At 33.9% G+C, this 16519-nt stretch overlaps 1 protein-coding gene across 1 annotated transcript; it reads left to right on the top strand.

The window, feature by feature from the left end:
* Positions 1-362: 362 nt before the first annotated feature.
* LOC148198815 (uncharacterized) lies at positions 363-3471 on the top strand. The gene is made up of 6 exons (XM_088114778.1): positions 363-685; positions 936-1012; positions 1226-1262; positions 1738-1867; positions 2652-2766; positions 2910-3471. The coding sequence occupies exons 1-6, from the start codon at positions 388-390 to the stop codon at positions 3147-3149; spliced, it is 897 nt and encodes a 298-aa protein (XP_087970904.1). The 5' UTR covers positions 363-387; the 3' UTR covers positions 3150-3471.
* Positions 3472-16519: the final 13048 nt, after the last annotated feature.

Genomic DNA, 16519 nt, shown 5'->3' with positions numbered 1-16519 from the left:
TGAATTGTATTTATAATAATAAAGAAGTATGTAGGTGATTCTTTTCCTTAAGAGACAAAGAATGTCTGGAAAAGACCGAAGGGAATGTCTAAAGAAAATGATATCACAATGCAAGGCCCTTTCACTTTTTAACCTTTCATTTTCACCCAATCATGAAGGCATTTTTGAACAATTTGGGGTTTCTGAGTTTCCGTGTCTCAAGTTTTCCTTTTATCCATCGAACCTCTCTAGGACTAAACTGACCCTTCCAAGAGGGGTAACAAAACCTGCACTAAAGGACAACCCTTTCTGCCACACACTCTTGCTTAGTATTTATTCTCTTTTGTTTCTTCACAGACCACCACCCTTTCTTCCTCTCCTCTCTTCCCTCTACCTCAACACAATTCAATGAAGCCTCAAGCTGCTGAGAGCGATCTCAGTTCTCTCAAACGCTCCCCACCTTCAACCATGTCGTCTTCTTCCTCTTCTCTCGTCACCACCCTTGTTGATCATGCTAATAACCCTTCACACCCTCCTCCGCCAAGACCTCCTCGCCGTCGTTTTGTTTCTCATCACCTTCCTGAGATAAGCCTCAAAACTCCTATGGTTAGGCCTTATGTTCGATCAAAAATGCCCAGGCTTCGTTGGACACCAGATCTCCATCGCTGCTTCGTGCATGCAGTTCAGAGACTGGGAGGAGAAGACAGTAAGCTTCTTATACATATCTTTTTTGTTTTTCACGTACCCTTTTGGAGTCACAATCAGGTTGGTCACCGGAGGTGAACACTTTTCTTAACCAAGGTTATCTCGTAAAAAGATCAGTCTCTTTACGCAACTCTCGTGTTCTATTTATATATGTTAAAGTCTTATTTTTGTCAAAGAAAAGGCTGAATTTTTTATCCGTATGTTTCATTGGTGAAGCTTTAGTTTTGAGTGGTGTCGATTTGGATTTACAGGGGCCACACCAAAGTTGGTCTTACAGCTCATGAATGTAAAGGGGCTTACCATATCTCATGTCAAAAGCCACCTTCAGGTTACTCTTTTCTCCACAACCACGAATAAAGTCATGGGGGAAAAAGGCGTTATGTTATGAGTTCACTTCCTGGTTTCTCTTTCTTATTTAATTTATCTATTTATTTAATTTATCTATTTTGAAATGATAAAACAATTTCCTGATAAAGAATGCAACTCCTTCATAATTTATTGTTCGTGTTAAAGTTTCAAAATGGTTGTGTATTGATGACAGATGTACAGGAGCATGAAGCAGGAGCAGATGACTGAAGGTATATAATTGTACTGTGCATCAGTTACTTATGAGCAAGTTCTCGTGTCACAGATGTATGCATCGTGTATAAGGAAGATATAGATAGGTGTAGACTACGTTAGACATTTTGTTTGGTTCAATAGAGGAAATTAGATCTATAAACACTGAAAAGAATATATAAATATATACATATATTTACCAGAGAAAATAAAGGAACCAACCAGGGGTTGTGGACCCTTTTCCGTCACAAAGAAGACGAAAGTAACGTCAAATATTCTTCAGGATTTTGTTCCAACAAAATTAACTTTTAATGTTGGGTACTGTTGCACATTTTTTTCATGAGATCATTTACCGACGTTGAAAATTATTCAAATGAATTATACTGTATCGTTTTATTACATATTAATAATTAATAATACTTGTTAATTATAACGTTTTCTTAACCCCCACTAGAATTTATAATTAATTATTATTTATTAATTTTTTTGTAATAGGTGCAAAGAAGAATGATGTGGCTCCGGAGTTTGTAGCCTCCACATTCTCAACTCTTGGCCCAAGATACACCCAACAGAATCCTCCCCAAAGAACCTGCACGGAACAGCTTCTTCCCACCCGTGCTCAATGGTATTTCTTGTTCCATTTACTTTTCTTTGGAAAATATTTTTTACACTAGATTTTTTAAATTATGAAACATATAGGATATATATTTTACATAAGGCATAATTAGTAAAAAAATATAGTTGGATAGAAAATCAGCATCACATGTTTTTCTTTTATGTTACATGTCTTTATGTACATGTGGTCTGTGTGTGTCAGTATCATATCATGTGTGTTTATTTTGTATTATTTTTAAAAGTAGTGAAAAAATAAAGCATTGGTATATTTTTTGGATTAAGATATTAATAAAGAAACGACTTTATAAAATACACCTGTAACACTTGTTTTTAAATGTTTATTTGTCAACATTTTAACAAAATTACGCCAATAAAACTATTTTAAATTAAGACATTTTTAATTACATTATATCATATACAATGCCTAAAAAAGTGAACTTCTGTTTAACAGATAATTTAAAACCTGCAACAATCTAATTATACAGTTCACAGAAAAATAGAAACTCCTCCAGCCAAATTAACTATATCATAAAATTGTTTAACTTATAAAGAAAAGCTGCATTTCTCCAATTTTGTTAACTAAGCGAGCAAAGAAAGGTAAAAACATCATTCCATATCCAATTTATAGGAGTAGAATTAGGAAAATGTGACATGCCGGTCTGATTGAGAAAGATGGAACAATTAATTTGATGGTTAAGACTTAAATTTCATCCTGAAATTTGTGTGTGAAAAGATATTAATTAGTTTCTCCATTGGGCTGTGAGATGAGTAATTTGTTTTGTTATGGCATGCAGGAATGATTGTAAGGAAGGGTGTTACAGTGGAAAGCATGGGGGTAAATCGATTAATGAAGAGAAGATGCAGCCCTACATCATCTTCGAGGGTGTTCTGAGTGGCCAGACTGTCCAAGTAAGTAACTCCTTCTTCTCATCAGTGTCTCGTTGATTTTCTGGCTGCCCCCACGCACACATACATGATACACAATACTAATGCAACAAAACTTAATTATTATACAATGCTGAATGAACAGTTTATTCCATTTTGTTTTTCAGGAGAATAAATTTGGTCCTGAAAAGGTGTCACTATGGGGTGCCACCGGATACGAAAGCGACCGTGAAAGATTCCAAGACAGAACTACTATTGCCATAGGAGGAGGAGGAGGAGGAGAGAGAATGCGTGAGAGCTCACTGTCCTTATCAATGACCTCCAGGGCTACTTCCCATTCATTCTTCAATCGCAGCCACTCCGGTCCAGATGCTAATGATGTCTCTCTTGAGCTCACGCTCTCTTAGAATCATGCACATAATAATAACATTCTACCTTTGTCATTTACATATATTTCCTTCCTACAACTACACTACAAACGCTGCCTCACCATCACTTTTCAAACAACACAACAACACTGCTATCGAGTGCTCTTCCGACATTCCTTTACAAATTTTATATATTTTCATAAAAACATTATCTTTTTTATTTATTTATTTCTTAATCAATGTCTCTGAAACACTTCGTAGCACCCCGAGCCGGACGAACTTGTGATGCTAACGCTGCTTCAATTGGGATCATTTTCTGATCTCAAGTACTTTCTTCTGATTTATAGAATTATTATTATTATTAGTACTGCATATCTTGTTCTAATCTGATTTGTTAGTATTCAGTTTTATTAATTGTTGAAGTTTTAACTTTTTGCTGTCTTTATCAAATAGATAAATGTTTTTTCGAAGGAAAATGTTATTTGGACAACAAAAGTTTGACACAATTTTGACAACGGCGACGTGGCAGCTGTGCATTGACTTAGTGAACCGGGTTGAGGGGTATTTTGGGTTTTTTCTGGTTTGTTTTCAATTCACTGAGCCAATGCACAGCTGCCACGTCGCCGTTGTCAAAATTGTGTCAAACTTTTGTTGTCCAAATAACATTTTCCTTTTTCGAACCACTTGTTCCGGTTAACAAATGAATATTTATATTTATATAAAAGAGAAAGATTGAAAAGTAAAATAATAGATGGAAAGTGTGTGTGAAAATAAAAGCAGATATATCAGATATGGCTTAAATATTTCTGATTTGATACATAATAGTAAATATATTTATTCATTCGTAAATAGTATTTTTATTTTTCAAACAGCGTTACAGGTTACTATTTGTGAATTAGAAAATTTATTTTTTAGAAAGGACTTTGAAGACATGTGTAGAAAATCTGATTGCGTAAAGTTAGTTTTGAAAGTAAATAAATATATAATTAGAAAAACGAGTTTATGGTTGGAAGTGAATTTGGAGCAGTGTGATGGAAGAGTGAAAGGGGTAGGTGATGGAGCAGGGAATGCGTGGGGCAACTGCAAAGTTTAAACGCAGAAGAGCAGAGTGTTATTGTGTTAGAGCTGTGGAAAACTTATATATTATGGATGTGTTGGGGGACATTCCCTTGTATCGCAAACCATTGCCTTTATAGATAGCAGTCATGTTTGCCAAATTGCTTTTGCTTGCTTTTCTTTTAGCAATTATCGGCTGCCAGGCCAGAAAGCTTGGGGGGTCTGATGACGAGAAGGAAGTTTTTCACCATTTGCATGTCTATGGGGGTGCTGGTGGCTCCGCCGGCGGCATAGGTGGCGGTGGAGGGAACGGTGCATATGGGGGTGGAATTGGAAATGGCCACGGAGGAGTTGGGGGTGGGATAGGGGGTGGAAATGGAGGATTTGGCGGCGGGGGCGGAGGTGGAGGAGGTGGAAATGGAGGTTTTGGTGGTGGGAACGGAGGATATGCAGGTGGAAGTGGTGGTAATGGGAACGGAGGATTTAATGGTGGAAACGGAGGATTTGGTGGTAGCGGTAGTGGAGGGAATGGAGGTGGTGGTGGAGTAGGAAATGGAGGTGGTGGGGGAGTAGGCAGTGGCGGTGGTGGAGGAAGTGGGGGTGGAGTAGGCAATGGCGGTGGCGGAGGAAATGGAGGTGGGGGTGGAGTAGGCAATGGCGGTGGCGGAGGAAACGGAGGTGGGGGTGGAGTAGGCAATGGCGGTGGTGGAGGGAATGGAGGTGGTGGTGGAGTGGGCACTGGCGGTGGTGTAGGGAATGGAGGTGGTGGAGGAAATGGAGGTGGTGGTGGAGCAGGCACTGGCGGTGGTGGAGGAAATGGAGGTGGTGGTGGAGCAGGCACTGGCGGTGGTGGAGGAAATGGAAGTGGCAGTGGAGCAGGCACTGGCGGTGGTGGAGGAAATGGCGGTGGTGGTGGAGTAGGCAATGGCGGTGGTGGAGGAAATGGAGGTAGTGGCGGAGTGGGCACTGGCGGTGGTGGAGGATATGGAGGTGGTGGTGGAGTAGGCAGTAGCAGTGGTGGTGGAGTAGGCAATGGCGGTGGTGGAGGAAATGGAGGTAGTGGTGGAGTGGGCACTGGCGGTGGTGGAGGATATGGAGGTGGTGGTGGAGTAGGCAGTAGCAGTGGTGGTGGAGTAGGCAATGGCGGTGGTGTAGGAAATGGAAGCGGTGGTGGGATAGGCAAAGGCGGATATGGAAGAGACATGGTGGATAATTTACGGATGAACACTGTGTCTTGAAAACTTCAGTATTTTGTTAGTTAGTAAAGGTGTTCTTATTTGGAGTGAAAATATTTTATTAATAATAGAATAATACAACTTCATATTTCATAATTGTTAGGATTGACTTTGCTATATAGTTTCGTGCATTGAAAACTACAATTTTTCTTTTGAGAATTTATTTTAAGATGTAAACTCCTTCTAAGATAGTTCTTATTTTAAAATATAAAGAGTATATTTCTATTATATATAAAAGAATGAAAACCTTTAAAGTCATGTTTCAAAAATATCATCTAATTTTGAATTTAAAACAATCTTATATTTTTACTTTTAAATAACTTAGCCAATTTTAAAAATTTAAATAATTTTTTATAAATATTAAAAACATAACAAATTATAGAAAATAAGGATGTTATTAGTTAAGACATGTTTTTCTATGGAATTAAGACGTTATTTTTATTGATAAAACTGAAATGATAACATTTAGTATAACTCGCTAATTGACACACGTGGTTAATAATAAGTAAAATTATTGTTTTAAAAATCAAAGAAACAAACCAAACCAAAACTACACCATCAGAGAAAAGGCAAATACTACTTTCAGTTTTTGTAAGATGTTTACATATAAAAGAATTCTATATAAAGAAGATCAAGTTTTTAAATAAATTATCAAATAAATCATTTTAAAAAAAGAGAAACAAAACTTTAGCCAGTTCTTTTTTTAAAAAAGTATAGACCAATTTATTTAAATAAGTAATCAGTTTTGCACTTAACTTGAGTATGGAATGCCAAGAAAACTGTTTTCTTTTCTTTTGTGCATCAAAACAACAAAATAAATAATCAGTCTAAACTTAAATGACAAAAATACATAAACAATATTCTTCCATTAGCTAAAGATTCTGGGTAAATTAATTTTTTTTTACATAAAATAAAAAGACTAACTTAACACCAATATTTGAATTAATTATGTAAATAAATTTCGGTTATATGAGAAACGAGGGTATACTGATACAGTAACTTTTTTTAAAATAAAGTTATAGCTCACTTATATATGTTACGATTTTATAAATTCGCAGTTAATATTATTTTTATGTAAATATTATATAAATATTTTAATTTAAAGTTAAAATTAATTTAAAATTAGAATGAAAATTTTAGAGATAAAAAATAACATTATAAACTTAGAATTTTAAGAACTTAAATTTTTTTATAAATTATTTAATATTTTATCTAACTTTTAAATTAAAAATCAATTAAATAGTTTAAATAAAAATTAGTATAAAATTATACAAAAATTTAATTTAAGTTTTATTTAAAAATGAATAATATTATTTTATTTTAAAAATAATTAAAACAAAATAAAAATAATGAATATAAAAGCTAAGTTATAAAACATTGACATAGATATATTAATATTATTTTTAAATTAAAAAAATAAAAAAATAATAATAATAAAAAAATACATAACTTATTATTCATTAATTATTTAAATAATGTTAAAATATAAATTGAATAAAATTAATGAAGACCTTATTAAAAAATATATATTAAAACTTAATTGATAAAATCAAACAAAAATTAGAACTAAACCTAAAATATATTTTAAGATGGTGCACCAATACTTGAACTAATAAATCAATTCAAATCATTTTAAAATTTTAAAAACTCTATTGAAAAAAAGTAATTTTAATTTTACAACTGTTATAAAATATATGATCTAATAATATTTCTTTATTTTCATCTTCATGTCAATTCTCAATCAAATTAGACTAGGAGGATCTTAAATTAACAAAGACAAAGACGAAAAAAAAAGACGAAGACAATTTACCACACGAAAACTTGACCAAACAGATACCTGGGCTGTACGACTACGAAAGTCTACTATACATAGCAGTTAAACCTAAAACCAAAAAAAAAAATAAGGACACGAGTTTAAAAGAATATTTTTCTTAAACAATTTTAGAATAAAAAATAAAAAATATATAATTATTTTTTCATAAGTCAGATGAATTTTTATATGCTAAAAATATATTTTTAGAAAAATCAATAAAAACAACTTTTACGAATTAGTTCATAAAAAATAATTTCATTTTCATTCTTAGAAAATATTTAGGAATAAATTTCTTCAATCATATCAAATATATATAACGTAGCTTCATTTTACAATCTGAACACACAAAACAACACGCAGACACATGTATATGTTTCTTTAATGGGTTTTAAGTAAAGTTTTGAGTCTAATATATTTAGCAGATGATTGATATAAGTACAGTGTATAGGTTAGTACAAGTATTCAATAATCTAATTTTTACAATGAAAATTTTGCCCTTTTATAGAATATTGAAGACACTTTTTTAAGAGAACAAATAATCATATTTATCTTGCCTAATAAAATTGGTTGAATATGTACTTTGGATATGTTCTAACTGTATATCTTTTACTAGTTTTTTCAGTACACTATATCACTGCTTTAACATTGCTACGAATTTAACTTTTCCTTCGAGAAATATTCTTAAAATATCACCTATTTCCCAATACTGCAAATAAAATTGAAATTGACATTAATAACAATATGTTAAATTAAAAGATAATTTGTGATTTTATTCACGTTGGGTGAAATGAAGTTGTTATAGGGATAACAATAAACTAAATTAAAAACTTAATTATGTTGTTTATAGAGATGTCAAACAAAATAACCAACCTCCTCTTTTACTCCATTGAATAATGCTTGTATGATATATAGGATAGACCAAACGGTTAAGCATTCGTAACCGTCGGTCTATTTTTTGGGTCAACAATCAAGCAGATTAAAGTTGAGTTATCGCTTAAGTTATTGATGTTGGGTCATAATTGGGTCAGCGTTGAAGATATATTAGACCAATGGTTTGGACAAATAAACATATTAATAAGTTAATAATAGAATGATTAAAGATATTGATTAAAGGTATTGATAACTGATTGCAGGATAAGAAAATTGTTTTTGAGTAGACCAAATTTAAAGGTATGTTCCTTTTATTAGACTTATGCCAGTTTAGGGTTCATAAAATAACTTATAAATAAAAGGCTAAGCCACAAAGATAAACAGGTTGAACTAATTCTGAGTAGTCACTTTTTATTGAATATTATCATTATTATCATACAAAGTCACTAACTTGAGCATTGAAGTATTCAGACTATAAAAATTTGAAGTAGGAAGTTCAAAAGTCAGAGAAGAAGAAAACAACAATAGAAAAATGTGTCTCTTTATCCTATATACAGAAACATTGCTAAATACATATAATTGGGGTTGATACTTGAGACACTGTGAGAAATAATTTTGATATGCTTGAAGGAATGATAGACTATGGAAAATCTCCATATGAATTTGAAAATATTTATTATTTTACAGAACAAAGAGACATAATTAAAAAAAAGAAAGTTGAATCACAAAAACTGATTTAGGAAATGGGGTAAAATAATGCAAGAGCAACGGAATTTTCTAATGATTAATCGAACTTGGTCTGAAAATGCATGTTATGATTGGATTAACAACTTCAAGCAGTATCAGAGATTGTATTCCACCTTGAGAAATTATATTCACACAATTATATAAGTAGTTGAGATTTTACCAAATACCAAAGATCTTAATAAACTCATTAAGATTTACTTGTCGGAAAATGCGAAGAATTACAAGGAATAACAATCTCTTGCCAAAGAAAAATGTTTTTTTAAAAACTTTTTTCAATAACCTTTTTACAACCGTTTATATAACAGTGATTAATCTATTTCGAATATTTAGACTAATAAAATAATAATACACACTGTATTATCAAAAAATTGTTAAAAAAATTTATTATCCTTCCCTGTCAAAACAAGTAAGATCTTTCGAACATTTTGGCCTCCATGATGTTTTGAAAATTTGTGTCAGATGAAAAGTGGTACACTGCTCATAATTTGATGAATAAAAACGTGCCCTTTATTACATATAGTGCTTTTCTAGTTTTTTTTTCCTTACTATAACGTGGCAGATTTTAGAAGCATCAGATCTTAGAAAAAAAGATTATGCTCCAACAACCAATTATCTTCACACATAAAAGATCTAACTCCATATCAAAAACCATATATTTTATACCCAAAAAGGAAGCCATCAATGTCCATTTCATTCTTTTACTTGACAATGATTGACTCTTTTTATTAGAAAAAATTAATTGAGTTCTTCTTCCACACTCCCTTGTATTTCAAGTAGTCAAATAGCACTAATCCTAGCACGTTAACAACATTAACATTAAATAAGTAAAAAAAAAAAAAACATAAGATTATGTCATATACTTAAAACTCACAATACATAACTACATTCTTATTTAATTACATATTTCACCACTTAAATATCACCATTTTTCAATTTTACAACTAATTTTTCAACAAAAGTTTAATTTCGCACATTGCACAAACTGTTAAATTCCTAAGAGGTGATAATGTATTATTAGTTTTTTTTTTCTTCTAACGAAACAGACACGTTGTTTTAAATATGGGAATTGAAAAAAAAAATGTAATGGTAAAATCCATAAAAAAAAATTGAATAATAAAATTTGAAAATTCACAACATTTAAACCATAAAATGTTTAATCAAAGTTACACTGATAACATTAAAAATGAGAATATGCTGAGGAATTAGTGATAGTAGTTGCATTATCAAGCTGTCTTCCAACTTTTATGTTCCATGATGAAATTTTAGGATTATTGCAAGTGGGGATTTGCTTGTATTTTGGCGGGCGAAGACTTCAAATGTTTAGTAAGCCACTACGAAAGCAAACATACTCTATATCGAAGGGAACAAATATCAGTAACCAAAACTCAATATTTTTAATTAGTCACATGCTACCCACCTTGCAGTCCTTTCCTTCATTAACGTGCCTCCATTATTTCTTCAATTAATTAAAGAGAAGTGAGTACTGATTAAATATCAGATTCAGAAGCTGTTCTTGAATTGAAATGATAAGTCATGGATGACATATAATCAAACTTGAATATATATCTTTGTTTCCTTTTGATATATTAGGAGATGATACTGTCACCAACTCCACTACATATAATTTTATTGGTTGTAGTATAATGCTGTCTAACTGGAGCTTAATATACTTTATATTAAAACGCAGCATCACCAACAATCATGGGAATGTAAGGTTTTGGATTTTTATTATCAGATAGACATTAATTTATGATTGGTCTAAACTTGTGTCATATTTTCAGGCGGCCATGGTTGACCAAGCAAGAAAATTATTGGACCCTTCTTGACTTGAGTGTTCAATTCTCTTGCCCATGACACTTTTTGAATTTAGCATGACCATGATGGATATTTTAATAGATTTGTTTTCCTATATAAAGGGGCCATCAGAACCAATAACGTCAAGCAAGTAAGTTGTTCAGTCAGCTGTGGTTGTACGTACGTAAAGAAGAAATGAGTGCTGCTGTTCCTAAGTTTTTGTACTTGGTTCTACTTCTGTGGGGAACTTTTTGTGCTTCGATGAGTGGTGTTACTCATGGCATGTATGTTGATGGTAGAAACTATGCTGATAATTATTGCTCGTATACAAGTTGGAGGGGTTGCGGCAGTTTCTTTGGAAAAGGCGGTAGCGATTCTAAGAACGATGAACAAAATGTACAAGTTGGTAGGGGTTATGGACAAGGTGGAGGTGGTGGTGGTGGTGGTGGAGGTGAGGGTGGAGGTGTTGGTGAAACTGGTGTGGGCTATGGTCATGGTAGTGGATTTGGTGCTGGGGTAAGCGTTGGGCACGATGGAGGAGGAGGTGGAGGCGGCGGTGGAGGAGGAGGCGGAGGCGGCGGCGGTGGCTCAAGTCATGGTGGAATAGGTCAAGGTAGAGGGTTTGGTGCTGGCTTTGGTGTAGGCGGGGCTAATGGAGGACAGGGGGGTGGGGGAGGAGGAGGTGGCGGTGAAGGGGAAGGAGTTGGAAATGAAGGACAGGGACGTGGCAGTGGTTTTGGCTCAGGTGGAGGAGTGGGAGGCATAGGAGGAGGTGGAGGCGGTGGAGGTGAAGGTGAAGGAATTGGCAACCAAGGACAAGGTCATGGTAGTGGTTTTGGTGAAGGGGGAGGAATGGGAAACACGGGAGGGGGAGGTGGAGGTGGAGGGGGAGGTGGAGGTGAAGGTGGGGGAGTTGGCAATGAAGGACATGGTCACGGCAGTGGTTATGGTGTAGGTGGAGGAGTGGGAGGCACAGGAAGCGGCAGTGGTGGTGGCGGAGGTGGAGGTGAAGGTGGAGGAGTTGGCAATGGAGGGCAAAGTCATAGTAGTGGGTTTGGTGAAGGTGGAGGAATAGGAGGCATAGGAGGAGGTGGCGGAGGAGGCGGGGGAGGTGGTGGTGGAGGTGATGGTTTTGGTAATGAAGGAGAAGGTCATGGTAGTGGTTTTGGTGGAGGTGCAGGTGTGGGAGCAGTTGGCATGGGAGAAGGGGGTGGTGGGGGTGGTGGAGGAGGAGGAGGTGGTGGTGGAAATGGAGGTGAAGGGTATGGAAGTGGTTTTGGCGCAGGTGTTGGTGGTGGTGTGAGTGGTATGGGAGGAGGAGGTGGTGGTGGTGGTGGAAGTGGAGGTGGAGGTGGAGATGGCAGTGAAGGGGAAGGTCATGGGTATGGTAGTGGTTACGGTGGCGGTACAGGGAATGGCGGCATGGATGGAGGAGGAGGAGGAGGAGGAGGAGAGGGAGGGGGAAGTGGTGGTGGAGGTGGTAATGAAGGGTATGGTCATGGTAGTGGGTTTGGAGGTGGCATGGGCATTGGTGGAGGTGGAGGCAGAGAAGGAGATTATAACAAAGGTTCAAGCAACGATCATGGTGTTAACAATGGCTTTGGAATTGGATTTGGAATGGGTATGGGGTTTGGTTTCGGTACGGCAACAAGTGGAGCAAAGTTCACAACCCAACAACGTAACGTCAACCATCCCTAGGAACTCCAAAATTTATCACTGCCCTTCACTCTCATATTTTCATGCTTCAAACCAACCATATTCACAACTATTTGTTATTGTATCTTAAGGAGGCTCCTTTTCAAAAGACTATTGATAACACTACTACAAAATGGGCTATAGATAGCGCTTAATAGATAGCGCTTTTTTAAATAAGCGCTATCTATGAATGTTCAGAACAATAGATAGCGCTTATTTAAAAAAGCGCTATCTAAACCTATGACAATAGATAGCGCTTTTGTGGAAAAGCGCTATTTATATATAATTAATATTACTTTTTTTTATTCATAATTTAAAATAGATCCATAGATAGCGTTTTTTTTAAAAAGCGCTATCTATTGTCATAAATTTAGACAGCGTTTTTTTAAATAAGCGCTATCTATTCGACATTTTAAAAAATTTAATACATATATTTCTCCTTCTAGCTTCTTTCTATCCTCAACAAAAAAATTTCTCCCCTTTTCCAATTCATAACGTTTTTCAAAATAATACTATCTATATTTATTTATATTATTATTTTTAATTAAAAATTTAAAATAAATTAACAGAGAGCTATTATTTAAGCAAAAGCGATATCTATTTATTATAAAAACTAAAAAAAAAAATTCGGCCTATTTCCTTTATTCAGTTAACTCTGAAAACATATTTCTTTTGTTCGTGCACCTTTGCATCTGGCGTTACTGTTCGTATGAGCTTAAATCACTGGTTTTGGTTTTTGAAGGTTAATTCAAAGGTTAGTTCAATTCTTCTTTTCTTCTCCCTTCTCTGTTTCTTTTTGCCCAAAACCGAAAAAAAAAAACTAGGGTTAGCCAAATGGAAGAAATAGCAACGTGAGCACGAGAGAGAGGAAGAGAAGCCTTCAATGCCAAATCCATAGGCCATGAGAAGTAGACAGGGTTAAAAAATTCTGAATCTCATTCTTCTTTCTTTTTTCTCGTTGTCTCTTCTCCCTTATCTTTTTTCTTCTTTTCGAAAACCCTAAGAGAAAGAGGGATTCTTGGTGCGGCTAGGGGAAGAAGAGAATCTGAGGCTCAGACGAAGTAACGGAAGAAGGAATTTAAGAGGGGAGGCGAGATTTCAAGGTGAGTAATGGAGAAAGGGCAAAACCCTAAAACCTAGACGAATTGGAGGTTTTGTGGTGCGAGAGCAAGAGAGAGCAGCAGCGATACGTTTTGGGAAAGAAGGAGAAGAGGACACGAGACGGAGGAAATCCATGAGCAGTGGGCGCAGAATGTGAGAATTGAGGTATTTGAAGAGTTTTCACTATTTGGGTTTTAATTGGTTGTTCGAATATGTTGCAGCCTATATTTTCTCTGAATACATGTTTCCTTTGTGTGAGCTTAATTGTTTCTAAGATGCAGCAATGGTGTTTATTAATTTATTAGTATTTTAAAACTATGAGCAATCTTATTTGGCTATCTATAGTGGACATGATGATAAGCTGGAAATTTGTATATGTTATGTTGGGTTATAATATATTTAAATTGGAATTGATTTGTGGGTCTGGAAGGTGTGAGTTTACTGATAATAATTGGATGTTTTTATTCTTATAAGAATAAGTGGGATAGGATGTTATTCCTAGATGGCCTGGAAAATTATGGTGTGTTGTTATATTTTTCTGGTTGGACTAGATATACACATTATTGTAACAAATAACATTGGTGTAGTGTTTCAAGACATGATTGCATGAGTTTCTATGATTCTAAGGTATATTAGATGTAATTATTGAACTCTTTTAGTGTTATAAATTTGTGAGCACCCATAGGGATTAGTATATACTATTATTGTCTGGAGTTGTAATGTTAACAAGTCTGGATCATGGAAAATTAGTACAAGAATCTATTTGGTGAAAAGGTTGTATTGAATTTATATGTGGAAAAAAAAAGTGGGAGTTCCAGTGCTTAAATTGGTGGTCATTAAAGTGGTTTAGGGTATTATACTATATGTTGCATTCTTTTATGCTTTAGTTCTTATATGTGATGTGAAATATAATGCATGAAATTATTTAGTTTAGAAACAAATGTCACAATGTTATTTTAATTAAGATAAGAGTTATGATGTATTTCACTGGTTTTGATAGTGCACAATTAGGTAAGTAAAACATGATTTCGTGTGGTATGTATTAAACCTTTTAGAGGTGTTAATTATAAGTTAAAAACTGGTATGATAATTTGAATATATATGTTGACCTTATTTTATGGATTTCGTGAAATATCTCATTTTCAATCTTTATCTTATTTATTTTTATATGCATTGCCAAACAAGTTTAGCATAATTATATCCGTTTCAGCAAACATAACAGTAGAAACATACATTTATATAACTATAACAAACATTGTCAATAATGATAGTGAAATAATTGCATCTAACTTATTTTCATGGTCTGATTTTATATAGTATAATTCACAATTTAAAATCTATGTTTATGTAATTCAAGTTCAATTGAAATAAATCTTTCATAACAATTCAGTAATGTCTGAACTACCCTAGCATATTTTTTCAATCTGATTTTTCTTAACTTTATCCAAATACATAGTTAAAGGTTTCACCTGAAAATTCTATCAAATTCCTATGTTCTTTAACACATGGTCTAATTAACAAGTAAAGTTTAAGTGTGTGAGATTGGATAAATTGATACTATTTTCTATCTTATGAATTACCTATATCTATCTCAATTATATGGTGTTATAACATAACACTATTGTTTTAACCATTTAGGTCACAGGTTCCTCTTTCGTTTTTTTTTCCTTTTGTTTCTATGTTATGATATAGCCAATGTACTAGTGTCACTCTGCACATGGTCTAATTAATATGTAAATAATTAATATGTAAAGTTTAAGTGTGTCAGATTGGATAAATTGATACTATTTTCCATCTTATGAATTATCTATATCTATCCCAATTAGATGGCGTTATAACATAACACTATTATTTTAACCATTTAGGTCACAGGTTCCTCTCTCGTTATTTTTCTCCTTTTGTGTCTATGTTATGATATAGCCAATGTACTAGTGTCACTTTGCACTTAAGTGTGTGAATTTTGTGATATTATTTTCTGGAAGTTCTGTATTTAATTATCAATACAACTATTTGATTAGGAGTTTCTTTTCAACATATATCTGTAATTTGTGATGTTCTAATTTATCATTGTATTATCTTAGATTGAAGATCAAGACAAGTGGAGAATGTCTTTCGTCATGCCATCAAAGTATGGTGCTAACTTGCCACTGCCTAAAGATTCCTGTGAGACAATTAAAGAGGTGCCCAGAAAAATAGTTGTTGTAGTTGCCTTTTCAGGTGAGTGCTTGCCTTGGACATATTTCAGTAATTTGATTTCATTTCCCCCTATGTCTGTTCTTTGGGTTTTAATTGCAGAAACCCATTACTAGTGTAAATATTTAACTACCGGACAATGTACATATACAATTGAATCTCACGGTCTTGGATTTGATGTTGATATTTTTCAAAGTTGCTACCTTTGTTCTTTGTTGACAGCTTTTGTAATGTGATGCTTTCTTATGGGATGCCTTTACACATTGTTGCATTTTATTTCAAGATCAAAATCATCTGTGGATGTGGTGACCGGTAGATTGCTCCTACTTTGACATCATTGTGAACGGTTGTAAATGAGTAATAAGTGTATATTATAACATTGAACTTAAAGTTCTTAAAAAGAATATTTACAAAGTTCAAGTGAATAAAACATAATTATTATTACTGGTTGGAGGAATATATGGTTATAATGAAAGCATGGTATATAGTTGTTTGTTACCATAGACTGAATATGTTTGGAGTTTATTAGAGTTTTGATTTGCAGTTATGTTCAAATTATAATGTTTTCTACTTTTGGTTTTCTAGTGTTCAAGACAACCCAATGACAATGATTGTGGATATTATATGTGTCGATATATGAAAGAAATTATCACATGTGAAGGAGGAACAATTTCAACTAAGGTAAGTTATCTTCATTGTCATAATTAATTTGCACGAAAATTTTAATTGACTAATTTTATATTATTTTTCTTTGTTGCAGTATTTTTCTAATTGCAGATATCAACAATATTGTGACAATCAAATTATCGAAGTTAGGAAAGATTGACGTTTACATATAATTAGTACATGTTTATAGGTTGTTAGGGTGATGTACATATGTATTAATAGGATATGTGTTATGGTTG

This window comes from Vigna umbellata, chromosome 5, assembly GCF_029865625.1.
Source record: "Vigna umbellata cultivar VRB3 chromosome 5, Vumbellata_1.0, whole genome shotgun sequence".
Lineage (NCBI taxonomy): Eukaryota > Viridiplantae > Streptophyta > Magnoliopsida > Fabales > Fabaceae > Vigna > Vigna umbellata.
Note: the sequence above shows the minus strand (reverse complement) of the source record. Positions and strands in the feature narration are given on the sequence as shown.

What these genes read in the sequence shown, in the direction of transcription:
- LOC148198815 (XM_088114778.1), top strand. Translation starts at nt 388, where the DNA reads ATGAAGCCTCAAGCTGCTGAGAGCGATCTCAGTTCTCTCAAACGCTCC. An exon ending in ATGTCAAAAGCCACCTTCAG is followed by an intron (nt 1,013 to 1,225) that starts GTTACTCTTTTC and finishes TATTGATGACAG; the next exon opens with ATGTACAGGAGCATGAAGCA. An exon ending in GCAGGAGCAGATGACTGAAG is followed by an intron (nt 1,263 to 1,737) that starts GTATATAATTGT and finishes TTTTTGTAATAG; the next exon opens with GTGCAAAGAAGAATGATGTG.